A 27,207-nucleotide genomic window follows, 5' to 3' on the forward strand; every position below is an offset into this window, starting at 1 on the left:
AAACATGTATTTTGGGTATGACAATGACTATTTTATTATAGTTATTAAACTATGACTCATTTTTGTTTTTAATAAGGATATAATCACAAAAGCACTGTGATAGCAACTAGATAGCAAATTTAATTTTGAAAGTACCTCATGAGTATGACTTCATCAATGGATTGGACACTTTTTTCCTTTAAAATGAATATATGTATTTCCTCGTGTATTTCAAAAAGTTTTAAAACTGTTTACAAATCAGATAATGAACTTAATATTACGGATTTGGTAAATCTATAGTAAGTTATCTAACATGGGGGGTTGAGAGAGGTCTCAATTTGTGATGATCTTGCCTCAGGCTTCACAATGTGGGATTATAGGTGTACATCACAACATCCAGAAAATTATCTAATTCCTAAATATTTTAGAACTGTATGTAATCTGATTTTTAAAAAAATAAAACGTAAGTCAGGTGAATCCCTTTATTAAAAAAAAAAAAAAAAAGGAAAAGAATTTACCTACCCTTGTAGTTGCTGCTGTTGATGAGAAGAAAGGGGCACTCTTGGTTTGTTCCAGCCAGTATAATCCTGGTTACATCGAAGTTTTTTAACAGAAAGAGGAACTGGCTGAGGAAGAAATCCCAAACTTCTTTTGGCAGAGGGTGTTTGGCTTGAAACATTAGTCCTATAAAAAAAAGGAAAGATGATGCAAGGTAAGTTTTGCATGCCTTTTCCCTCTTAATTCATAGAAGTCAGGATCTCTTTTTTTTTTTTTAAAGAAGTCAGTATCTAAGGAAAACATTCTCTAAGTTTGGAAAATATGATAAGGGTCACTAGGAGAAAACTTGCAATGTAAATGAAGTCTGCTAACAGAGTGCTAAAGAAGCTTAAGACCAGACTGTGCATATTTAACCTACAACCAACATAATCCAAGTTGATGGCTTGAGAAAGGTAGGCATTCCTCCCACCACTTTATGAACATCACACATTAGTTTATCTAGTCTTGGGCAGACTTGGGCAGTCAACTTTTCCTACCACTACAAATAATGAATTCTTTTTACTCAAGCTCTTTGGGAAAGTCCTCTAGTTTAAGTTTAAAACTGAAAATACTAGGGATAGTTCTAATTTTCCTGGACCCTGTGATTATTTTCTCAAAAGGAACAATTAATTTATACCTCCACTGACACTGAATTTCCATTCCCTCACATCTCCATTATTTGTTCTTAGAAGTTTTACTTTTTATAGAATAGTGACATATGATCTCACTGCTACTTTGTACTTTCTTGATTACTACAGAAATTGAACACACAAGTGATGCCCTGGTTCACAAATTCAATTTTCTCCACAATTCTGGTCCCAAACCACTGGACAAGAACCACAGCATAGGGTGTTCATCATAAGGTCACCAATGAACCTATCTATTGAATTTGATTTGGTTCTTGTCCAATTCAGTTTGGGACCAGAATTGTGGAAGGCATCAAGTCTGTGAACCAAGGTACCATTGCATTTTTTTTCACTGTTTTTTCTTTTCTTCCTTCCTTCTTTCCTTTCTTGTGGTTCCCTGATACGATGTCTTGCTGTGTATTCCAGGCTGGCCTCGAACTCACAGCAATCCTCCTGCCTCAACCTCTCGAGTGCCGAGATTACAGATCTATGCCACCATACCCAGCTGTTTACTCTTCTTTCTAAACTGTTTTTCTTTATCCTGAGTTTTATATAGGGTTCTTAATGACCTGGAGTTCTTTATATATTCTATGTACTAATTGTTGGTCTATTATATATCCTAAACTCAAATTTTTTAGAGTCAAAGTGCTGGGATTACATTCATGCGCCACCACCTCCAGTCTTCTATCCTTCAGCTTCCAGTCTTTCAGCATCTCTACATTATAGCTGGTGCTCTTTAACAGAGAACAAAGATTTTTTTTTTCTTCTTTAAAACTCATTCCATCTTTCTCTTACATCTAGGTCACTGATACAGTTGGAGTTAATTTTAATACATAGTATTAGGGAAGATATCCAAGTTCATATATATACACATACATACAATTAACCTTCCTGAACCATTTGTTGAAGGATTTATTTCTTTTACCTTTTTTTTTTTTTTTTTTTTTTTTTTGTTTTGAGATAGGGTCTTGCTACGTAATTCAGGCTAGCTTTGAACTCACTATGTAGCCCAGGCTAGCCTAGAACTTGTGGAAATCCTTCTGCCTCCCAAGTCCTGGAATTAAAGGTATATGCCACCACACCCAGCTGAAAGGACGACTTTTAGCCCATTCAATATTTTTTTTTAAATAATCCTTTTCTTTCAGCCTATTTTTGTCTTTACATTTTAAGCAGGCTCCTTGTATATATCAGTACTTGAGTCTGGTTTGTGCCTCCATGGCCTTAGGCTTTGTTAAGTATTAGTTTTTTCACCAATCTGAAATTTTCACATTATCTTTGAAATAAAAATATTTTTCCTCAAATATTCCTTTATAAAATATGCTGATTTGATCATTTTGATAAGACATGCCTGGCAAGTGCAAGATTGTGAGTTCAATCCCTGGTACCAAAAACAAACAAACAACAAAAAAGCAATATAAAGGTGTCTTAGAGATGACACTTGGTATGCTTATCATTAGAGAGGCTAGATAATACAACACACGATACGCTAACACTGAAGTCACAACCATTAGACTCAGTACAAATCTTTCCAGACCTTCGTTTGTTTGTAGAAAAACTTTAAAACATTTCTAGAGTACGTTCTGTCTGAAGTGTTATGATACTGTAAGTCTCAACTTTGGGGAGTGGGAGAGTGCAGATTGACCCAGTGCCTCATGCAAGCTACACAAACATTGTAACACTCATTAGTTTTCTATTCTTTTTTTTTTTGGTCTTTTTCAGACAGGGTCTTGCTATGCAGTTTGGGCAGGTCTTGAACTCGTTTTGTAGTCCAGGCTGCTCTTGAACTTTTAATGATCCTCCTGCCTCAACATCCCGAGTGCTGTGATTGCAGGCAAGCACCACCATACCCGGCTCTAGTTTTCTATTCTTAAATTAGGGTATTCTTAGAGCATAATTCATATCCTGCCCCATCATTCAATATTTTGAGAGAGAGTGCTTCTTTTTTTTTAAAACAGTAAGTATATTTGAAAAGGAAAGGTGAGGGGGTAAGGAAGCAAGCAACAGGCTCTGCAGAACAAACCTGGACAGAACAGGATAGAAATGAGAAAAGCAAAAAAAAAAAAAAAAAAAAAAAAAAGAAAGAAAAGAAAAGAAAAGCAAAAAATGAAGGTACAACCTGGGTTTGGAAGAGTCAGGGTGGGCTACTGTTTAGAGTCATGGTAGCCTGAAAAAGAGAGCTCTTCAAATTTTTCTTTCTTTCTTTTTTTTTTAAAATCAGTACCTGGGATCGAACTGCGCTAAACCCCCAGCTCCTTCAAATTTTTCATAAGGCATCGAGACATAGCTCAGTGGAACAGCACCTGCCTGGCAAGCACAAGGCAGTGAATTCAATCCTTGGTAACCATTCCAACTAAAAGAGAGTCAATTTTTTTGCAAGGCATATGACTCCTACATACCTATCTAGGTTATTGACACTAGATGAATAATCCTTGGATCCAGCTCTGCTTCCATAAAATGATGATGACTGCAAAGGTAAAAGCCCTAAGAAACATAATAGTTTAGTATCTAGATTAATCATTCAATTTCATTTAATAATAAAATTACACATTGGGTATGTTTACTTTCAACTCTGTTTTCCCCTTATCATCAAAGTAAAACACAATCATGTTAAAAAGAGATTAAGTACTGTAGAAAAAGTTACAATAGCAAAGCACTATTTCCTGCTCCAATACTCTCCAAATTGCTAAGTTTATTTTTATTTTTAGTTTTTTGAGACCGGGTCTCAACCATGCATTCCAAGTTGGCCTTGAAAACTCTACTGGTAGGTAGCAGGGGGTACCCTGCACTCAAGGCAATCCTTCTGCCTAAGCCTCCTGAGTGCAGGGATTACATACATGTGCCACTACACTCAGCTTCTAACTATTTTAAAGAAGTTTTTCTGGGGGCTGGAGATTTAGCTCAGTGGTGTAAGAGCCTACCTGGCCAAGCGCAAGTCTTGAGTTCCATCCCTGGTACCAAAAAAAAAAAAAAAAAAGTTTTTCTGACCTCTTCCATAAAGCTAGACAGTACATTTCCACTACTTCATGATTTATTCATTCTAAACACTAGAAGTTTCTCATAGCACTCTAAATTGAGATCCAGGAAGATCTGAGGCAATCTAGACTTGTTCTCTCCTAACCAATTATTACACGTGTTATGCTAGTTATTCTAGTGATTAATGGTAGAAGTCAAATGTATTTAAAACTTCTGCATTTTGTTTCATGGATTCTCTTGTAACTTTACTATGCATTTCGTTCTCTCACTTTACCCCTTTCACTGCAATATTTTTTTTCTTCTGGGATGCCGGAGATTGAACCCAGGGTCTTATACATGTTAGACAAGTATTCAACCACTGAGCTACATCTCCAGACCCTACATCAACTTTTGTAAGAAAATTTTTAACTTCAACACTGCTAAGACTTTTTATATAATTTTCTGTTTTCTAACTATCAGTTGATTATAAAAGCTAAAAACTGGTAAGTGGAGATTATACTTCACGTATTAATATTTCAGAGGTAAAACATTAGACAAGTCTTTCTTATAGTGGCCAATGTTATAATCCCAAACCACTAAAAGAACATTACTAGAAGCTGAGTCTTCAAGTAGTCTTTTTTTTTTTTTTTGGATACTAGAAATTGAACTCAGGAGCTCATGCTTGCCAACCAGGTGACGTGCCACTGAGCTAAATCCCTGGCCCTCAAATTATCAGTTTATCAGTTATCAAATTATAAATTATCAGTTTATCAAAATCATGACATATTTTAGCTTGCTTCAACTTAATTTTAAATTGATAAAACATTAAAATCAACAAAAGATATCTGAGTCTCTAAAGACTTCAGAAGCCCAGAAATATAGGTAAAGTGTGGGAAATATTTGACAAAAATGCAGTCTTTACTCCCAGTGCAATGGCAGGCAGAAAAAATGACCTCCAGGATTTGGATGCAGATTTATTTTACCAGTGGGCACTGATCACGATCATTCCCAAAATACCAGGCCCTAAAGCTTCAGGGAGGGAGGTTTTTATGGGGCCTGCAGGGTGAAATACAAAGGCACTTTGCTGTTTTGACTGCTCTTACAATATGTATCATAGTGACCAGCTATGCATCACCCTGACCAGCCATTTCTAGGAAACAAACAACAGTTACCAGGGCAATTGACAAACTGAGGTCTACTGGCTGGGAGGGGTGGTGGGGGTGGTAGTGGTGGTTCTGTAACACTCAATTTTTGTAAAACCAGAGTATAAAGCAATCTTAAATGCTTTAGGTAATAATTTCAAGTTCTCCCACATAAAACTTTCTCATTTGCAGAAGCACCAATGAAACAATTTCAAAGTTTATCTCCTTTAATTGAGCCTACGATCTAAGTACTATAACAATGAAACAGCTTAATTCCAGACAATCAAATTGAGTAAGGAAGTTAAATCTAGACTAATACTATATTCACTAGTTCTGAGTAATGCAATAGTGTATGTCCCACTTTACATTTTTACTTCAATATATTATATCATATGAATATCTTACATAAAGACCCAACTTACCTGATGTCCGATTTTCTTCAGACTGTTTCAAACTCAACTGCTTTTCTCTACTGCTGATTAAATACTTTCTTGAGGGATCTGTCATAACTTTGTTGTTCCTATAGTTTTAAATAATAATTTTACATCACTGAAGAGATACTAAAAATCAGCAGGCTAACTTGTCAGATAGAAATCAGCTCATCTTTATCCTCAGCTATTCAAATATGTCTATAAAGTGTCTATTAATAAAACAGTCATGGCAACAGAGACAAAAACTATAGTATGGGCTTCCCTTCATGAATATTTTAACTACTGCTGCTGGCGTTTTTTGCTTTTTCATTTTTGTTTTCAAGAAGTAGGAACAGACTCCAGGGTCTCTTGCTTGCTAGGCAGGTACTGCACCCCTGAGCCACATCCCGGGCCCTAGCTACTGCTGCCATTGTATAGCCCAACTGGTCAGCAGCAGGAGCTGATGTGAACATGATCCAGTACCATCCTCTCAGAAAATCAACTGAACATCTGAAAGCAAATGGTTTTGTCTGAGTCTTTTCACTGTAGAAAAGACAACAATTGGGCCTGGGGATTTAGCTCAGCAGCATAAGCGCCTGCCTTGTAAGCAGGCAGTCGTGAGTTCGATCCCTGGTACAGATAAAAAGGACAAAGACAACAATTAATACTAAGTAGGTATGTATTTGTCTTCATATATCCAGTGCCTTGGCTAGAATTATTATCTGAGGTCTCATAAGAATAACTAATTTTCTAACCTGAAAACTCATGTATTATTATTTAGGAACAATACTCTATAGAAAAAGAGGTAAGACAAGAGCCTCTGGCCCTATCACATTTGGTAACACTCTAAAGCTGTTAGTTTGACAAAGCATTGCAACAGCTTTTTTAAAAGTACCACTCAGAGATAATCTTATTAGAAATGAGATGCCCTTTAAAATATAGTACACATGGGTTGATATTCCATATCCAAAATGTTTGAGATTAGAAGTGCTATATATTTTGGAATGCTGACATATGTATCTTAGGGATGGAAACGAAGTTCCAAACACAATTCATATATACCTTGTACACAGAGCTTCAAAGTAGTGTTATATAAGATATTTTAAGTGCACCTGTGTTCTGCACACCATCTGTCAAGTGGTTAGATGTGAAATTTTATTTATTATTTTGGTGCCTGAACTCATGGCCTTGCATTTGCCAGGGGCATACTGTACTGCTGAGCTACATTTCCAGCCCCAGATGTGAAATTTTAGCATCATGTCAGGACTCAGTAGTCTCCAATTTTGCAGCATTTCAGATTTCATATTTTTGTGGTAAAGATACTTAATCTGTTCTTAAATCAACAAATCATTACATTTATAAACAATATACAGGTCCAGAAACCAAGGAGCAGAAATAGCAATAGTCTTTTATGCTATAATTTTTAATAACTCACCTGAAGAATTTGTGCTTTTTATCATTCAAATTTAGATACCATGGGGTCCTACTTCTAAGATGGTAAGTTTTTCACCAGGAGGCATAGTAAGCGTAATTAAACCTAATGACATGGCTGTTACCTAGTTATTTTGGGCTTTTCATGCTTGCAGATCAACAGGCAAAGAAAGGAGTTATCATATTAGCAGGAGTAAGTGATTATTATAAAGAGGAAATGCTGCTGCTACACAGTGAAGACAAACAGTGACTAGAATAATGGAGATTCACCAGAGTATTTCTTAGTGCTCTCATGCTTATGCAACATGGTTCTCACATCACTTTAACTGGCAATGAGCTCAACAGTGACCTGACCATAACCAGGGACTCAGATCCCTCAGATGTGAAGACTTCAGACCAGGCCAACCATTAAGACTGAAAGCATTGGTAGAGGATTACCAAAAGATAGAAGGGGTAAAGGAAGATATCAGCTATCCCTCAAGGCCATGTGCAGCAATGTACTCTATCTCAGTCCACTTTAAGCCTTGTTTTGTAAGATTCTCCCCTGAAGTTGAGAAGTAACAGTGTGAGGAATCTATGGCAAGAAGGAATGAACTTAATGAGTATGACCAGAACTAAATGGTGTAGGCAGAGGAGAGAAGGACTGCCTCTGTTCCTTTTTTGTGGTGCTAAAAATTGAAGCCTGACTCTTATGTGTGCTAGCCACGTACTGTTACTACCAAGCTACTCCCAGACTAAAAAGGTATTTTGTTGTTTCTTTTTGGTGGTGGAGCTGATTGAAGCCAGGGTCTTGTGTATGCTAAGCACTGGCTTCCTCAGAGCTACATTCCCTAGACTACCATCTTTTTAGTGGACAATGCTCATGTTCCATCAGAGCTCCTCAGAACCTTTTATTATCCTTTTCATACTACCTGGTTGTTTTCTTTTTTCTTTTTTTTTAATCTGGTTGTTTTCAATGTGTTTCAACAATCAAAACCTGTAGTGTTCAGAAAACTGCATGTAAACTATTTAAAGGATTTTGTCCATTTAGACAGAGCCTAAAACCACAGGGCAGCTGACAACCAAAGACTGTTCAATGTAGTAATAAGAGGGAAACTCTATAGAGATTCCTGCTACATCAAAAGGAAATCTACTCTTGATCACATCCTTGCTTAGCTGTTTCCTCTGCTCTGCCTTCCAATCTTGGCAGTGGCAGATGGTTCTAAATATAGTAGCTTTCGTAACAGAAAAGGAAGAGCATCTTAGGCTAGTCTGGAGCATGGCTCTCAAAATCATTTCTAAAAACTTAGGGCCTATCTTTACAACTTTCCTAACGATTCTATAAACCATTAAATAAATACTCATTATATGCTAAAATCTTTGTGCTTTAACTAGCTAAAGGGAATTTAGCTCCTAATTGAACCTTAAGTAGAAACAAAATTTTGTTTCTAAAAGTGGGATGCTAGCCTAACAAAGACTGTCTTAGGAGGATAGGGGATAAGGATATTGATATACATTACAGACTAAAAAACTGGTAACTATTTCTATGCCTCAGTATACTACTTGATAAAAACTGTTAACTATAATGTCTTGAAAAGCAGATTTTTATCCTCATTGAAACTATACTTTTAAGGACAAAAATAAAAGACAAGAAGATTTGTCTGGGTTAGTGCTTTGCATTCAACAAGATAAATTCAAGCTAGAGCTAGCCAGCTTGCAATCAGGTATGAAAGCTCTCTGTGCCACTGGCCTAGAATCAAAGCTGCTTAATAATTTGAGACCACAAAGAACCAAAAATTTCAACCTCTTCTGACTCTCAAATTGAGACAATGACAAGAAATAACCGGAATAACGTTTTACTAAAAAAATTTTTTTAAAGCAGCGCATGGTGGCACACTCTGTAATACCAGCACTTGGGTGGCTGCAGCAGAATGTTTCGAGTCAAGACCAGCCTGGATTACAAAGTGAGCTCAAGGCCAGCCTGAACTGCATAGTAAGACCCTGTCTCAAAAAGACCAAACTAAATAAAAAATAAATAAATGAATATTTTTGATATTAAGCGAAACTTGGTGAAAAAGATAAACATTCTATATTATCTTTGTGACTTTTGTGTAAATCTAAAATTATCCCCAAATTTAAAAATTAAAAATAAACCTAAACCAAAACTATTAACCTCAATTGTTTTACAAGTCCAAAAAAGCATATTTTACCTTTAAAGAAATCTCCAAATTTTTGAAACTTCTAAACCTGTATCAGCATGAACTAAGCACATGAAATCGATGTGGCCCTGAGTAATAACAGTCTTCAAAATTTACTTCCTATTGGCCTTCACAGAATATAGAGAAGGAAAATCCACCAGAATGCAAGATCAGTCACATGGGATACAATAAGCCAAATGGGTTTCTCCTAGAAGACTGAATCAGATTGCTGATGGGCTAACCACGAATTTATTCCACTGCCTTCACCGTCCTCACAATTTCTGTCTCACAAAATTTTATCACTATAGTTTCTCCAAATTTCCTATTCATGTCTTTATTTTTTATTTTTTTGCTTTTTTCCAGTACCAGGGATCGAACTCCCGACTGCCTGCTTCCAAGGCAGGTGCTTATGCTGCTGAGCTAAATCTCCACTCCCTTCATGTCTTTTTTTAAACAGAAGTTTTTATTGTGGGTATCCAGTTACTCCAGCAATATGTGCATGACAATGGGACTGGAGAAAGCAAATTAACTTGCTGTCTAGGTATCAGACCATAAGGGACACAGCCAAGACCCAGCTGGACTTTCTGAAGACTATACATCAACCAGGGATCCTAGTCTCTGAGCTGCATACAATGCTTACAAGGTTTGGAGCTTGTCGGCATTAGGGTCGGGGTAAGGCTGTACTATGGATGGGAAGAATGACAAAAGCCCAAGTGGTAAACTATGGAAGGCTGTTAGTTTTTCCAATAATCAGTGCACATAACAGTCAAGCGTTGGCTAGGAAAATTTCTTGGACTTATAATATACAGATGCTCCTCACTTAATGACCTGCGATTTATAATCTGTCTTTTTTTGGTATGGCTCTGCACATCTTGTTTATAAAGCCTCAATGCCTTTTGCTATACAGCACAGCTGTTAATACAGCATTGCAACTTTTGCTGATTGTACTGTACAACACTGTAGTTTTATGTTCTATTATACATTTGTAGTGCATGTAAAAATTATGCAAATAAAAGCAAAGTTAACAAGTTTCCTTTAACCATTCCTTTGTTCTGAATATTGTAACATACATAAAGTTTGATTCCTCATTTAGCAACCAATTCAATTAACAACTCAGATGCGGGAATGGTGCTTGGTCATCAAGAACTGAGGGTCTGTATAACTGTGTTACTAGGTTCACAACAGTGTGATACATACACAAGTGACAGGTATGATTTCCAGCCTAAAGGAAACTATGCTTTCCCTTTGGTCTTTTCCTCCTTCCTAATAACAGCATGCAGGCATTAACTGAAGCAGATAAGTCAGTCCAAAATATGGCAAATTAACAAGATCCCCAAAAATCTGAGTCTATGATAAATGTAGTTTCAGATACCTGTCCTGTCACCTACCCAGCTTCCTACATCTGTTATAGAAGCAGGACCAATAAATATACAAAGCATCTTTGGCTTTTTCCCAAACTCCCTTCTGGTGACCCTTTCACCTCAAACACCAGTTAACTAACAATTCCTGTTAAGGTATTAGTTCATGTATTTTACTGGTAAATATAGTACACATTTTCTCTCCATGAACGAAAAAAAAAGATCTTCAATGATGAAGATGATATGGTTATGAGCCAGTAACAGCCCTGTTGCACACCTCTATTTCTTATTCAAGAAATACTCTTTTTTCTTTTCTTTTTTCTTTTTTTTTTTGAGATGGTGCTGCTTTTGCAGTTCTGGCTGGCCCTGAACTCTACTGTGTAGCGTAGGCTGACCTTAGACCCCCCAGCAATCTTCCTGCCTCAGCCTCCCAGCTGGGATTATAGCACCAAGCCCAGCAAGAAATACTCCTCAGAAGATTAATGCTCTTTGTCTAGTAGCTATGTAGGTCTTGCATTCTTTTCTCCTCAGGCTAACTTTTTATGCCAGTAAAGGTAAAAACACAGTAGTTAAGGATAAAGAAAAGAAAGGTTCACACTGAAAAAGCAACAAGAAACACTTGCTTAGAGTTCTTTAGCTCTAAGAGTTGCACAATTTTTAAAAAGGCATGAAAGGTAAAGTGCAATAAAACAACAGAAGCAATAAGAATGGCCTAATTCCCTATTGAGCACAAAGTCTCTTGTCACCAAAATACTTTAAATGCTACTCTACTATCTTTGGAATTCTCACCAGTTGAACATTCCTCCAATATCCCCTAGTGGTTATGACTATCAGTAGAAGAAACACTAATCAAGTGCCAAAAAGGCACTTAAAGCAACTTACGATGATGAGTCATTTTCCTTAGGGTAATCTTCATTCAGCTCTGAGCCAGATGACAGCATTCTTTTCCTCTTTTCAGTGCTACACAGAAAAAAAGTTATTTTTCAAAAGTTGTAATTCATGTACCATTAAAAATAAGCCAGCATAAGGACAAGAAATGCAACTACTATTGTCTAAATCTCTATATTATACATAAATTAACAGGCAGTACAACTGCAGGCTCAAGACATGTCACTGACATAAACTATATAAAACAAACACTTGAAATTACCCATAAAAATTATTATACACTTTCTTCTTTATTTCCTCCTCAAATTTCTAAAAGACTTTATAAACAATTACTTGAATGACTAAGAAACATCTTTCCTACCGGTTTTCTAGTAACCCTGATCTAAGAGGTGTTGATGTAGCTGTCAAAGAAGGAATTGTCCGGGTGACAGTTATTCCACTTCCTGCTACAGTCTTAATGGATCCTCTACCTGGATTACCAAGAACTTTTCGAAATGGAGTATCATCTTTAGTTTCCAAACTTCCTCTTTTTGAAGAGACCTGAAACAATGAAGTTTGCAATAGTTAAATCTTCAAATTAGGGGCTGGGGATTTAGCTCAGCGGCATAAGCGCCTGCCTTGTAAGCAGGCAGTCGTGAGTTCGATCCCTGATACCGATAAAAATGAAAAAGACAAAAAAACAAAACAAAACAATAAATCTTCAAATTATCTGCAATATTTTTAAGACCAGTCATTCTCACGTGGAGAACTTTAACAAAAAAAAATTGGGTCTCATTTCCAAAGACCGTAATCTAATTAATCTGGAGTGGCTCATTCATTGGTATATCCATAAACCTTCTCTTAGGCAGAGCTGGGGATCAAATCCAGGTCTCTCACATGCTAGCCAAGCGCTCTACCACTGAGTCATATGCCAGCTCGTGTGTATGTGTGTATCTGTATGTGTGTATCTGTGTGTGTGTGTGTGTGTGTGTGTGTGTGTGTGTGTGTGTGTATTTTGGTTTTATAAGCCAGAGTTTCAATATGTACTTCAGGCTGGCCTTGAACACACTATAATAGTCCAGGTTATCTTCAAACTCATGGCATTCCTCCTGCCTTTGCCTCCTAAGTGCTAGGATTACAGATATGTCCCACCATGCCTACCTACATATATACTTTAATTAATTAATTTATCTGTCTTTCTGAGACTGGGTTTTGCTATGCAGTTCAAGCTGGCTTTGAACTCACTTTGTAGTACAGGCTGGCCTTAAACTCACAGTACTCCTGCCTCAGCACCATAAGTGCTCTGATTACAGGTGTGTGCACCACACTTGGCTTAAATACATATTTTTAAAAGCACTCTAGATGATTCAAATACATAATCAACTATGAAAAACTGAACTTGATAAAGCCAGGCATGGTGGAGCACTCCTGGACCCTATTTCAAATGAAGGGCTGAGAACACAGATGACAGGCTTGCAGAATACTGCCAAAAAAAAAAAAAAAGTTACGTCATTCTCTATGGAATAGAACACACATCCAATTACTTACTATACTCTAAATTTAGAAAATTAAAAAAAGAAAACCCTTTAAGTAACCTGGATTAATAGTTTTAAAAAGTAAACTTAATTTTAAATGGGGGATAATTTTCAAACTTCAAGGCTAAGGATATAGTGGTAGACAAGCCAAGGCCTTGCATTTTGTCTCTGGAATTGAAAAAAAGTGGAACTATTGTTCACAAATACAATATTAAAAGCTGGTCGTGGTGGTACATAGCTAGCTGTAATTCTAGCCCTCAGGAGGCTGAGGGAGGAGGACTGTTACAAGTTCAGAGTCAGTCTGGGCTACGAAGTGAGTTCAAAGCGAGTCTGAACTACAGAGTGAGACTGTCTCAAAAAACCGAAATCTAATCAAATTCCTACTGCTTGAGAAGTTTTATTATCACACCCTCTACTCAGTTCTCCCACTTTTCATTCTCCTACCTCATACAATATTCTCTAGCTTTTCTGCACAAAATTCAAGATTTATTCTTTTTTTTTTTTTTTCCTGGTACCAGGGATCGAACTCACGACCGCCTGCTTGCAAGGCAGTGCTTACACCGCTGAGCTAAATCCCCAGCCCAAGATTTATTCTTAAAATGCACAAAATCATCTATAATTTTATTTTATTTTATTTTGCATACTGGGAATTGAACTCAAGATCTTGTGTGCAACTAAGCTATATTCCTAGCACTGTATTCCTTTTTATTTAATGCTATTACAAAGTTATACATTCCCACTAATGGGAATCTGCTATATATGTTAATGTTTATTTATTTAAGTAGTACTTTAACAGTTTCAATTCCTACCTGTATGAATCCCAAAATAATTGTGCTGGGTAAAAGAATCCAGATTCATTCTCAGAAAAAAATACATGAAGATTTCAAGAGTATAAAACTCCAAAATGGCTGGGCATGGTGACATACACCTGTAATTCCAGCCCTTGGGAGGCTGAGGCAGAAGGAGTGCTGTGAGTTCAAGTCCAGCCTGATTTACAAAGTGAAACCCTGTCTCAAAGAATGAATGAATGGATAAATAAATAAATGGTATAATTCCACAAATTATAACCTAATCTACAGTAACAGAAAGCAAACCTGTGGTCCAGATAGAGACAAGGCAGATTACATGAGAGGATGAAGAAATTTTAAAGGTTACAGCTAAGTTCACTGGGCCTCTTATGGTAATGATTTTAGAAGTGAAAACATGTCAACACACATAAAATCATACTTTGAATATGTATGATTTACTTCATACCAATTATATATCAACAAAAACGTCTCTCCAAAAATCTAACCTATGAAAAATTAACAAAAGTTAAATTTTATTTATTGCTTAGTCCAGTAAATGGACTAAGTTATCACCTCTCTGTATTGCCAAATACAACTAATACATTTACTTAGAGGACAGTTTCAAAGTTTGTCTGATTTCATGCCTAGTTTGCCTTGTAAAACATTTAATGAGACATAAGGCCTGCTAAATTGCAGAAAGATTATTCATTGGCATATGGCAAGTCTCACAGCATGCATGCATGAAAGAAACTCTTTTTAAAAAAATGTGTCATGGAGCTGGGGATTTAGCTCAGCGGCATAAGTGCCTGCCTTGCAAGCAGACAGTCATGAGTTCAATCCTTGGTAGCGATTTAAAAAAAAAAAAGTGTCATGTACATTTCCTATGATGAATGTAAACATTGTGTACTGCAAGCATGTACTAATAAAAATACATTTAAAAAGTAAAAACAGCCAGGCATGTTAGTGCATATCTGTAGTCCCAGCACTCAAGAGACTGAGGGAGGAGGATTGCTGGAAGTTTAAGGTTAGCCTGGGCTACATAGCAAACACTGCCTCAACAAAAGAAAACAAAACAAAACAAACAAAAAACCCCCAAACAACTGAAGTTTATAATGTAGAACAGACCTAAAGAGTAAAATGTATACAGATATTATGCCAAACACTTGCAGGTGGTATAGTATATAAATAGCTACACACTTTTACACATGGTCACAGCAACCCTTAAAATATTATTGCTGCCTCAATTTTATAGATGGGTATCAAGATTCAGGTACCATGTTCCCCAGTGATCCACAGCTAGCAAGTGACATCATCATACTTTATCTCATACCTAACTCCAAAACCATGCTTTTAAAAACTACAGTGCAAAACAAAAAAAAAAAAACAAAAACAAACAAACAAAAAAACACCCACAAAAAACTACAGTGCACTGTGGTTCATAATGCTGACCATGACACATCAAGTAAAACTGTAAAATTTTGTAGTAAAATTACATGTAAGAAGAGATGTGATGGGCCGGGGATTTAGCTCAGTGGCACAGGTTCCTATTTGGCAAGCAGGAGGGAGGTTGTGAGTTTGAGGCCCGGTATCAGAAGAAAAAAGAAGAGGTGTGAAAAACCACAAAGAATTTCATGAAAATCATTCAAAAGATAAAGAAAGCCAAAATGATAAATCTTAGCTATGCGGAAAATACCCCTATAATAATGCCAGAAATATTATATAATACAGGATGAATTTACTACCTGCAACTATCCAGTATGTCATACAACATTCTATAACGTAAGATTTTTTTTTAAAGCTAAAAAGATTTAAACAAACATACCTGATTATCTGAGTAAGAAAGCTGCCTGTTGGTTTCCTTCTGTGAGGGCCTGTTACCCAGAATGGCTCCAAAACTACCAGAACCTTGGGAAGGCTTCATGGCTGGTGACCAAAAAAAAAAAAAAAAAAGTGAAACAAAAAACAAATCACCGATTTTAAGACATCAGGCAAAAGATAACCAAGTTTTTCTGATAGAATGTACATTTCTACAACAGAGAGCTAAAATCTCAAGCAAAAAGGTAAATAAAACAGTAAGAATGTGTAATGGGTAAAATTTACAATCAAAAGGAAAATTCTACAAATTCCTATAGAAAAATTGGCAGTTAACACCACAGTAGAGTTAGCCACTATCTAGAGCAGTGATGGCAAACCCTTTAAAACTTTTAATCACACAACAGCCTGCTGAGGCATGTGTGGTCACAGGCTTGCCACCTCTGGTCTATAACATGAGCATCATTTGCGTCATTATTCATTAAGATTATTGGTCTGTAGTTTTAATCACAGTCTTTAAAACCGCTAATTTCAGACTTTGCATGACCTTACCTGTATGAAGTCTGTTTTGATGAACTGCATCTAGAAACAACCTCATTTCTTCTGCATCCTTACTTGGTACTTTATCAATAGACAAGAAGCTATTATCTTGTAGCGTTAACATTAGGCGACTTTGCTTTACTCCACTGGGTCGAAGTACCACATTTTTAATGTTATGACTTAGCTGATAAAAATAAAGAAAAAATTAATTTAAGTTGTACAATGAATACCAAACTTCACACTTCCCAAGTTACAATTCTTGTACTTCAATACAGTAATTCAGTCTATCTTCAACTAAAGCAGTTCCCATTTCTTAACACGTTTACCTCAAAAACTTAACTTTCAAAAGATTTACACAGGTACTACTAAAATTCATTTTATAGAGTAACACGAGCTCTCTTGATCTTATGGGCAGAGAACTGTATTTTCAGATATAGTTCTAATGTTACATAAAGAATAAAAAAGGGAGTTAACATTTTTCAGAGCCGGGATGGTTATACTACTATCTCTAATATAGAAAATCAAATTAAACTAGTTTTTTTCTCCTTAAATTCTTAAAGCCATTTGGCAAATTGTTTGGGCAGCTGCAATATAAAAGGAATATAAATTGAAGCAACAAATCTTAAAAAGAATTTCAAACTGTCAAAAATAAAGCTTTACCATCACCAAGAAAATACTTTTTAACTAAGTCTAAGAAAACTCACTTGCCTTCGATCACAAAATCACAAAAATATACATACGTACCTTAGAATTTTCTTAGCTTACTGGTATATCTTGAACTCTTAGCCTTTGGAAATGTGTTGTAAGTACCTTTTATTTTCTCTTGAATTTTTTCTTAAGGTTAAATGAATTAATCTTAAAAGTTTCTTCATCATCTAAATAATTCCTAGCAGTCAGGTAGATGTATTCTCTAATATTCTCCATCAGCAGGCATATATCAAGGTTTCTAAAACTGCCTTTTGCAGGAGAAAATGTCTAAAAATGGAATGTAGTAGCTATTGTTAATTTCCTGTTATCCTGTTCTGAATTCCTGTATCACTTTCATTGTTTTGTTAGATTTGGCTTTATTCTGTCTTGTTTTGTTTGATTTTATTTTGTCTGACGGTATGGTCAGATATTTTGAAGATAACAAGATACATTATGGTAGTCATTGTTGATTTCCTACTATCTTGTTTTGAAGTCCTGTATCACTTTCAGTCGTTTTTTGTTTTTCTTTTTCTTTTTTTCTTTTTACGGGGAGACAAACTCACAAACTCACGGGGAGACCTGTCAGGAGGCTTGTCAGGCAGGCACTTAAACCACTGAGCCAAATCCCAGGCAACTTTCAGTGTTTTGATTGGTTTTATTCTGTTCTGTTTTGTTTGATTTTATTATGTCTTCTAGTATGAACAGCTACTTTGAAGATAATATGAGCCATTACGGTAGCCATTATTGATTTTCTATTATATTGTTTTGAAGCCCTATATTACTCTCATTGTTTTGTTTTGATTGGCTTTATTGTTTCATTTTGTTTGGTTTTATTCTCTTTAAAATTAAAAAGAACCTGTTTTTTGCTTAAGACATATCCTTCAAACAGCATAAAGAATAACATTTCATAATTTTAATTAGGAAAAAGTTTTGTCAATTTTTAGATAAGAATGAAAAACACTTATACCAATATTAAAATTTGAAGTGATATATTTTTAGATTCAAAGTAGGTCTTAAATTCATGTCCTTGCGTAGACGTTCCTTAGTAAAACACACAAGTAGGTAGCATAAAGGCATTATTTCAATTTTTCATTTTTAAAAATTAGTTAAACGTGAATAGGAAAGTTTATTCATTAAAAAGATGAAAACAAGCCTGAACTTGGTCACTTCAACAACCAAAATCCCCATCTAGTCTCACAATTTTAGTAATCACTCATGTAAATAAGGACTCCCAACTCTTTGAAGGCCAGAGCTCTCTGTTAGAACTCCAGGCCTGTTTAACTTCTAAAGTCCTGATATCTCAGACAATTCCTTTTTCAATCCTCACATTTGATATTTCCCTCTGCTCCCTATCACAGAAGGCACAAAAAAGACAGACATTCTCACAGAAATGGGAATCTCCCCAAACTCTTTAAATCTTAACTTTCTTTCTCTTGCTTCCTTCACTATTTTTCCTCTATGCAAGACTTTCATCCCTCACCTAACCTCCACGCAACCTCATGCATGTCTTTCCTAATCTCCATTATCATGCATAGCACTCAAGGAATAAGAATCTGAGATCCCTTGGCTCTTTAGAACTTCTGCATCCATTACCAGCAAGAAGCACCACAGCTCTTCAGCCTCTGTCACCAGCTCCCATTTACTTTATACCGTATTGTATTGTACTTTGTTTTATTTTTAGACACAGGCTGTCATTATATAGTTCAGGCTGGCCTCAAACTCACAATGATCCTTGCCTGGCAAGCACAAGGTCCTCAGTTTGATTCCAGGTACCTTCATCCCCAAAAAAGGATGACCTTGAACAATCAACCATGAATGGCCTATACTGTGGCATCTGGCAGGATTAATTAGGAAGTAGAAACTGATTTTTAGAAAACAATAAATCCTCTTAAACCGGGCATGGTGGCACACACCTGTAATCCCACTACTCTTTGGGAGGCTGAGACAGGAAGATCATTGCAAATTCAAGGCCAGCCTGGTTGACAAAGTGAGTTCAAGGCCATCCTGAACTTCATGAATAGTGAAACTCTGTCTCAAAAAGACAAACTAATAATAATAATAAATCCTCTTAAAAATTAACACTAGCCAGGCACGGTGGCATAGCCTATACTCCCAGCACTTGGGAGGCCAATGCAAGAGGACTGCTGTGTGTTAGAGGCCAGCCTGAGGTACACAGAGAGTGAAAGTCTAGCCTGAACTACACAGTGAGACTGCCTCAAAAACAAACACCTAATGTTAACCCAAGTATGGTGGTACATGCCTATAATCATAGCACTTGGGAATTTGGAGGGGCTGAAGCAGAAGGACTGAAATTCTAAGGCCAACATGGGCTTCAAACTGTGTTCAGGGCCAGACTCGACTACCTAGTGTAATACCCAGTGTAAACAAAGACAAAAAGCAAAAAAAAAAAAAAAATTGTACCAAATTCTTATGAACAAATCCATCATCTATGTTAATATTAAAAAAGGAATATACAGGGCCTGGAGATTTAGCTCAGCAGTGTAAGTTCCTGCCTTGCAAGCAGGCAGTCCTGAGTTCGATCCCCGGTACCGATGAAAAGGAAAAAGACAAAAAAAGAGAAGGAATATACAATATCCAAACTCTTGTAAATTCCTCCCCACTAATGTCTTTTCAATAATGGTGACTTTTCCACCCTTTTATTATTCAGAGCCAACAATCCTACTGAATCACTTATAAAACATATACCCAAAAGCACTAGTGTCCCTGGAAAAAAGTGAGAATTGCAACTATGATGCTTACTAGGTGCAGAGCAGCTATTAATTAAAAAATCTACTTAAAAAACCATTCCAAATAAAAATTTGCTTAATACCTGAAATGTCCTTGGAATTCCTCCAGTATTGTAGTGAACCACTAGGCTGACTTTGTTCTCTTTTTCCACAATTTCAAAGGATCCTTCTTTCCACTTTGTGATTCCAGTCTGCATACTTCGAATTCTGATAGGTCCATGTATCTTCAGAGGAGACATATTTTCTTTAAAAATAAACTGCTTCTACCCAAATTTAAAAAACCAAAAAATACACCTTCACCTGACCGGTTCTAAAGAAAAAAAGTAACAAATTATAAGTTACTAGTGATTAAAGTAAGATAAAAGACAATGCTTAATGAACCTTCCTACATCCCTTTCTCAAAGGCCCTAAATTAGTTTTGAAGATAGGGTAAAAAAGACAACTAAAGCAGGTACTCACATTCAGGGGCCACCTTTAATTTCTAACCATGTTCAGTTTCTTCTGTACATGTTCCCTTCTTTGCCATGTGTTCAATACCTGTGTCCTACTCACTATATTCTATATTACACACCATTCATAACCATATTGTTTCCAAAATTAGGAATCAGATTCCATTCTTAGTGTAATTTTGTTCATAGCAATTCTTTCTGTATGAATGCTAATGGGTCATAAATTTCAATTTGAAAGAAAAAGAATTTTTCAGTCATCTAACTCTGTTTCTTAGCATAGGGCTTCTCTCCAGACAACAAAGTACTCAGTAATCTAAACATAACCACATGTACAGCAAATATTAACATGGTCAAAAATTTTTAAGAATCAAACTAGTTCAACTTCCACAATCATATTATTGAGAAAAACCATTTAATCTCTAGGGAAAATAAAAAGGCTAAGAACCACCTACATTTATACTAGCATTACTCCTGGAAAGAATTTTATCTTTGACCTTGATCGAACTCTTGACCTCACGCTTGCTAGGCAGACACTTGTGCCACTGAACTAAACTCCTGGTCACTCTTAATGACTTTTAATATTTGAAAATAACTTCCAGCAATGAAAGATATTTAAGACTCTTTAGTTCTGTCAAAAGTCAGCAAGTAAATAAAATCACAGTAACAGCAGAAAATGCTGTTACTGTATGCTATATATATAAGTGTATATTCATTTAAAATTGCTAAGCCAAATTTTATTTATGCCATTTCCAAGCCACTAAAAATACTGTCTCTAAAATGGATTACCGCATAATTCAAAAAATTAAAAATCATTAAAAACTGCATCAGTATAAACAGTTCAATAAGAAATTCTAGAAAACACAGTATACAAAGGAAAATAATACTAGATCTAGAAGCTATGGGGCCAGTTCTGTCACTTACCAACTTGTAACTAACAATTAGTTTTCTCAATTATAAAATAGGAATAGCAAAGCTGAAAGGTAATAAAGTAACACTTAGGAAGTACTTAACTGATAGCATTATTAATATCAAAAAATTAGCACCCATTTTCTCAATTTATTTCTATTATACCACTTTTTTCAAAGACTTCAATAAATAAGATTAACAAGAGTTACTAACTCAACTGCCTGTAAGAGGCCAGCAAGTTAATGGAAATGACTCAAGCAAGTTAAATGTGAACAACTACTATCCAATCCAATCAACTGAGTAGAAATAGTGGACCTGGTACTACCAGCTCTTCTCTTACAAGAAAATGAAGACTGAAGCATTCATGAAAAACTTCCCCATTTTAAATTGGGAGTAACGGATTCAAAATTACTTTGCAAGCTACAAATGAGCTGGGCATGGTGGAGCACTCCCATAATCCCAGCACTTAGGAGACTGAGGCAGGAGAGTGGTTGCCAATTTGAGGCTAGCCTGGTTACATGGCAAGAGCCTGTCTCAAAAAACAAAAACAAAACAAACAAACAAAAAAGAGCTCAGGCCTGTAGTTTACTATATAGGAAATAACAGAATAAAATAAAAAGATGTAAAAGTATTTTAAAGAGTTAAAAAGTACTATGGATTACAGATTTTCTATTATCATTCATTCATCTCATCAAAGTTTTCTGGGTACACACTGCAACCAGACTGAGGTATTAACATAATTTGATGGGTCTATGAATTCAGCAATCAATGTTGAGGCAATTAACATTTGGAGTCCTGTTTATTGTCATTTTGTTCAACTAGTAATTATAAAAATTTGAACAAGAAATGTGTATTTGGCTTTTTTTCTGAAATGTGTGTCTGTAATTCTTCTGTGAAAAGTAAGTATTTGTGGTTTCAATGGTTACATATCCTTGACATACTTTGACTTTTAGCAATCCAAAGAGTATATGGTTTCTTTACTACCCCGATTTCTATACCAAAAATAAGAGCTGTCTTTGACTTGGACTTCTCTGTTGATGATTGCTGGTATTGGACTGAAATTGGAAGGTCAAAGAGCTGTCAGTTCTACCTCCACACACTTTTCAGAGAGCTTTATACTGAACTGTAGATCAAATCATAGGACTCTCATTATCAACTCAGTAACTCTTTGTCCACACAATAAAATCTAAACTCATTAGCATGATAAGAAAGGCCTATGATTTAGACCTGTTTACTATCTCTTCTCATCCTATCCCTCAAACCCCTCACACATCCAATCATCTTAACTACTTTCCCCAAATCCCAAATATTCTTATGCCACTATGTACACATTATAGCTAATCCAAGAGCATTTTCAGGTATTCAGGTACTTCGCCACTCCTAGCCTTTATTAATTTCTAATCTTGACTCTCAAATTAAGGCTCAATTATGTGCTACTCTATGGAGTCTTTCTTCACCTTTTCTCCTTCATAGCTTCACTGAGACTGTCTAAACCCTTCTCTTTCTGTAGCATTCTGCATTTATCCTCCACTACTTGCCACACTTTGTCACAGACAATTCCTACCTTTCTGTTTCTATTTAGAACCTGAAGTTTGAAGATAAAGGAATATGTTCTTTAATCTCTCCATCCCTGCTGAGAATGCATTGGACACACAGGCAATATAAGAATAATGAACAAATTAGCACTACCAATTTTAATCAATTTGCTGTTAAAATATACAACAGCAGATACTAAAATCATAAATATCTTTTAGGCCGGGGGTTTAGCTAGCAACGTAAGTGTCTGCCAGGCAAGTGCAAGGTCTTGAGTTCAATTCCTAGTGCCAAACTAAATAAGTATCTTTTATACAGGCACTGTAGGATTGTATTTGCTAACTCTTTATAAGAGTACTGCTAAAGCCAGAGATTTAGCTCAGTGGCAGAAGAGTTTGTTTGGCAAGTGAGGGGTTGTGGGTGAAATCCTTGATTGATAGATATAATAAAAGAAAAGAAAAGAAGAGTACTGCTAAGCCAGGTACATCTGGGAAGTTGAGGCCGGAGGGGCCCTATGAGTTTGAGGTCAGCCTTAACTACATACTGAGACACTGTCTTAAAAGAACAAAATAAATAAATAAATATACTGCTATGCACCGTTATTACATCTTTCGAAAACTATGTACACCTGAGCTTCACAAAATGCCCTCATGTTTTTTAAAGAATTCAATGGAAGAAAAATCATTTATGAGTAATAAGTAATATACAGATACAGAATACTTATTTCTTTTTTTTGAGACACAGTTTTGCTATGCAGTTCAAGCAGGTCTAAAACTCATGAATTTTTAAAAACCTGGTAAATGTGTCCAAACTAAGATTACTGTTAATTGTTCAAGGAAACAACTCCACATTAAAGGTCATTATTTATTGCCAAATTCCTTCATTTTTTCTTACATGTCACTATTGGTCTGGGTACCAACATAAACGGACATATGGAACCATATTAGTTTAAAATCTGACTTATTAAATAAAATGCAGAGCTGGATATGATGGTACACGTCTGTAATCTCAGGACTCAGAAGGCTGAGTTCAAGGCCAGCCTGCAAGACCCTGTCTCTAAATAAAGATTTCAAAGTTCACTAAGGTACAGAAAAAAATTTAAAATGTTATTATTTACTTCTTTATCTAATTCTCTATGCCTTTTAAACATTCTGATGTAGAATTTTGGTTAACTGTATAAAACTTTACTTTAGATATCAAATATTTTCTCAACCATTGTATTAGCCACTTTTTTTCTAAGAAAAAAGAAAACCTAAAAGATGCAGGACAATTAACAGAATCAATACAATAAAATGTTTTATTAATGTTCCAGTTTAGTTCAGGACCTGATTTTCTACTAAATGAATAACTACTTTTGTACATTCTTTTTTTTTTTTTTTTGGTCTAAGGATCGAACTCATGACATTGCACTTGTCAGGCAGGCACTTAGGCCACTGAGCTAAATCCCCAACCCCACATTCTTCACACTATTATAGCTTGTCCTACTTGGGGTGGGGGGCGGTGACATGACTAAGTTTCTTTTACATTATGAAACATGATCTAATAACAGTTAAACGTTCCATGAACCTAAGATAAAGACAAAGTTTCCTTACATTGAATAATGATAATTCTCTTAGCCAAGCAATATTAGAAAGAAAAAAGATAATTATAAAAAGAATTATTCTCTACAGTTCAAAGAGATTCTCTTAGACAAAAATATTTTCACAATTAAAATTACTATTCAAATTTGAGTATTCCATGAAACTTAATCCTAAAATTGCAAACATGTTTCTATATAAATGCTCGTATTTAAGGCACTACTTTGAAAATATACTTAATCCAGAGGGCATTCTGTAGTAAAAAGAACTTGCTAAAATATAGAACTATTACCACAAAACAAACACAGAAACTTTCAATTCTTGCCAAATAGCACACTCATGGAAACATATCCAAAATAAAAATATGACTTACTTTTCAGTGACTTTTACTGAAAAACCCTATGTGATAACAATTCACCTTTATTCTGATCCTTGTGCCAAAGGCAATGCACTCTTCTTGGGAAACTACTCATATTCTGCAGGCTAGGTCAGTTCTCCAGGAGCCATCAACTCAGCTAAAGAAAACACAAGTGTGCCTTCTTAAAAGAATTCAATACACAAAATTTAAAATTTTTAACAAAGAAAAGTGACCATTTACACAACAAAGATTAACCCCTCACATATTTAAAAGCACAAATTGCTGAAAATACTTAAGATAATAGGCAACACACACGTGACCAACCCAACTTTCCAAATCTACAGTAGAAAAAAGAGGGATTAAGGGGATCAACTTGTTTCATTTGCTTTTTCCTGCTACATTTGGAAACTAAGAAATCAGTGAAAAAGTACATCCTTTGTTGACTTTATAAACACTGTTACACACTGACATCTAAGTCTTAAAACATCTCTTAAATAATGTTGATACAAATTTCCAAAGGTAATAAACATTTTTCATCTATTTTTTTTAAAGCTCTAAAAGGAAAATGCTTCTCAATGTTAAGCCTCAAGCCTGAGTTTTCCCTAAAATTCTAGCCAGAAAATTTTCACTGTCTACTTGAATACTACATCAATTTTAAACTCATTTGTTCAAGTAGTATACAACCTATTTATCAAGTTACTCCAGTGAGAAGGCGTTGTGGTAGGGATACAAACGTGAAGATACAGTTGATGACCTCATTAAGAGGTCCTTTGACTTCCCTTTTTGTCCTGTCATCATTTAGGCAAGAAATCTTAGCATCAACTTTTACCTCATTCTCATCTATCCCACACAACCTAATTTATCCAGTTACTATTCTAACTCAAAAACTCATACATTTGCCATCATCCTACCCAATATGTGTGATGCACCATTTACTAAGCACAGTGCTAAGTGCCCACACATACATTACTTAATTTCCACAGTGACCTTAAAAGGGATTATTATATCAACTTTATAGATGGGAAACTGGCTGAGAGAGACTAATTCATGCACACAGAGTCAGTAAGAGATAAAGCTACACCTAAGACCAGAAACCACGTTTTTAACCACTGGTATAGTTCATCCAGTTCCCATTGTCTCAGAATTTTTCCAACAACTGATTCTTTACAATATCCTTTGTGGAAGACTTTTTTTATTTGTTAGAAACTAGAGTATACAATTATTGTCTTCTTCTTTCGAAAGGGGAAGGGAGATTGTATACTTACAACTTGTGTACTCCAACAAAATAATACTTAGTAAATGCTAAATACTTGCAGTGAATAATACTAATTTTCCCCTAGATAGTTCTACTACTGGCTTGCCTCTACCTAGAAAATAAATCTACTCCGTTAAGACATTTGTATAGTTTTTTTTTGTTGTTGTTGTTGTTTTGGGGGGCAGTGCTAAAGATTGAACTCAGGGCCTCTGCACTAAATCTGTGGTCCTTTTACTTTGTATTTTGAAGCAAGGTTTTATTAAATTGCTAGGTTGCGCAAGGTGGGCTTGGACTTGCAATCCTCTTGCCTCAGCTTCCCAAAGTGCCAAGTTAACAGATGTGTGCCACTATACCTGGCTGTTTCTATCTTTTAACGCCTATTTTTCAAAATAAATTCTTCCTTCAAAAAAAAAAAAAAAATTAAATAGTTCCCCTCATCATTCACCAACAGATGACTTAACTTGGAACTGTGCTTTATTTTTCTTTATTAGTCTCATAATTTAACCGGCTGTTAAAGATATAATCCACAACTCTAATATTCAAGGGTTTTTTCTCAATAAAGAAACATCAAACAAGTATACAAGACAGATATAACTGAAAGTAAACAAGGATGTTGATCTAGATAAAGTTTATCTCCAATTCAAAGAATTTAAATCTGAACAATTTTATAACAAAAAGATGACTGAAAGTACCCAAAGCTGGAAAACCATTTGCTTTCCTTTGATGCGGTTTTTAATTTGTCTGCAGAATGAAGTCTCGCGCTATGACATGACTATTGGTAATTGGCGCTTCCAAAGACATGACGATTCTTAGAGCAAGTTCCAATTTACTTATTCATTTAACAAATTCTTGAGAAATAAAAATGAGCTAATCACTATCCTGTATCTTAGGAGACAGACTTCAAATAAATTATCCCTGGAAATATATAATTACAAGTTCTAAAAAATGATATAAAGCAAAACATAGGACATGATGAGACTTATGATTAATGCCCAGAGATTGGAGGTAAGGGAAAAGCAAGAGAAGGCTTTTCTAGGAAAGTACCACTTAAACTGAAGAACGAGTTGAAGCCAGGTGTGATGGCACAGCCCATAATCCCAGCACTTAGGAGGCTGTAGCATGAGGATCACAAGTTTGAGCCCAGCCCCGGTAACTTAGTGAGACTCTTATCTTGAAGGGAAAAAAAAAAAAAAAAAGAACTGGGGATTTAGATCAGTATGAATGAAGGTTCTGGATTCAATTCTCAGTACAACAGCAAAACTGTTGTGGACTGGAGAGTTGTTGTGCTAGAATAGCTCAGGTAAACAGAACAGCATATACAAAGGTGATACTTTAGTATGACTATAGTATGACTGATACTTTAGTATGACTAAAGCTGATACTTTAGTATGACTAAAGATATTAAAAGCAGTGTGGCTGGAGGTTAGAGAAAGAAAGGAAGGTAGAGCAGAATATGGTGGCCCATATCCATAATTCCAGCACTTGAGAGGCTGAGGCAGGAGGATCACCGGGCTCTCAAGATCAGCCTGGGCTACAAAAGC

The 27,207-nt window shown here is 35.7% G+C and overlaps 1 protein-coding gene across 7 annotated transcripts in view; it reads right to left on the bottom strand.

The window, feature by feature from the left end:
* Usp37 (ubiquitin specific peptidase 37) overlaps nucleotides 1-27,207 on the bottom strand; it is a 77,816-nt gene that overhangs the window by 47,571 nt on the left and 3,038 nt on the right. For 3 of the 7 annotated variants that reach the window (XM_063245095.1, XM_063245111.1, XM_063245091.1), the window contains exons 2-11: nucleotides 24,427-24,568; nucleotides 19,672-19,898; nucleotides 16,167-16,338; nucleotides 15,625-15,725; nucleotides 11,862-12,040; nucleotides 11,495-11,572; nucleotides 5,659-5,756; nucleotides 4,061-4,090; nucleotides 3,539-3,623; nucleotides 502-663 (exon numbers count right to left, since the gene is read on the bottom strand). In XM_063245095.1, coding sequence (XP_063101165.1) covers nucleotides 502-663; nucleotides 3,539-3,623; nucleotides 4,061-4,090; nucleotides 5,659-5,756; nucleotides 11,495-11,572; nucleotides 11,862-12,040; nucleotides 15,625-15,725; nucleotides 16,167-16,338; nucleotides 19,672-19,827 — 1,061 coding nt within the window. In that variant the 5' untranslated portion in view covers nucleotides 19,828-19,898; nucleotides 24,427-24,568. The remainder of the gene's footprint in view (nucleotides 1-501; nucleotides 664-3,538; nucleotides 3,624-4,060; nucleotides 4,091-5,658; nucleotides 5,757-11,494; nucleotides 11,573-11,861; nucleotides 12,041-15,624; nucleotides 15,726-16,166; nucleotides 16,339-19,671; nucleotides 19,899-24,426; nucleotides 24,569-27,207) is intronic. The other 4 variants (XM_063245114.1, XM_063245106.1, XM_063245101.1 and 1 more) reach the window with 3 other exon arrangements.

This window comes from Cavia porcellus, unplaced genomic scaffold, assembly GCF_034190915.1.
Source record: "Cavia porcellus strain 051 isolate PalLab524CR breed Dunkin Hartley unplaced genomic scaffold, mCavPor4.1 scaffold_1, whole genome shotgun sequence".
Classification (NCBI taxonomy): domain Eukaryota; kingdom Metazoa; phylum Chordata; class Mammalia; order Rodentia; family Caviidae; genus Cavia; species Cavia porcellus.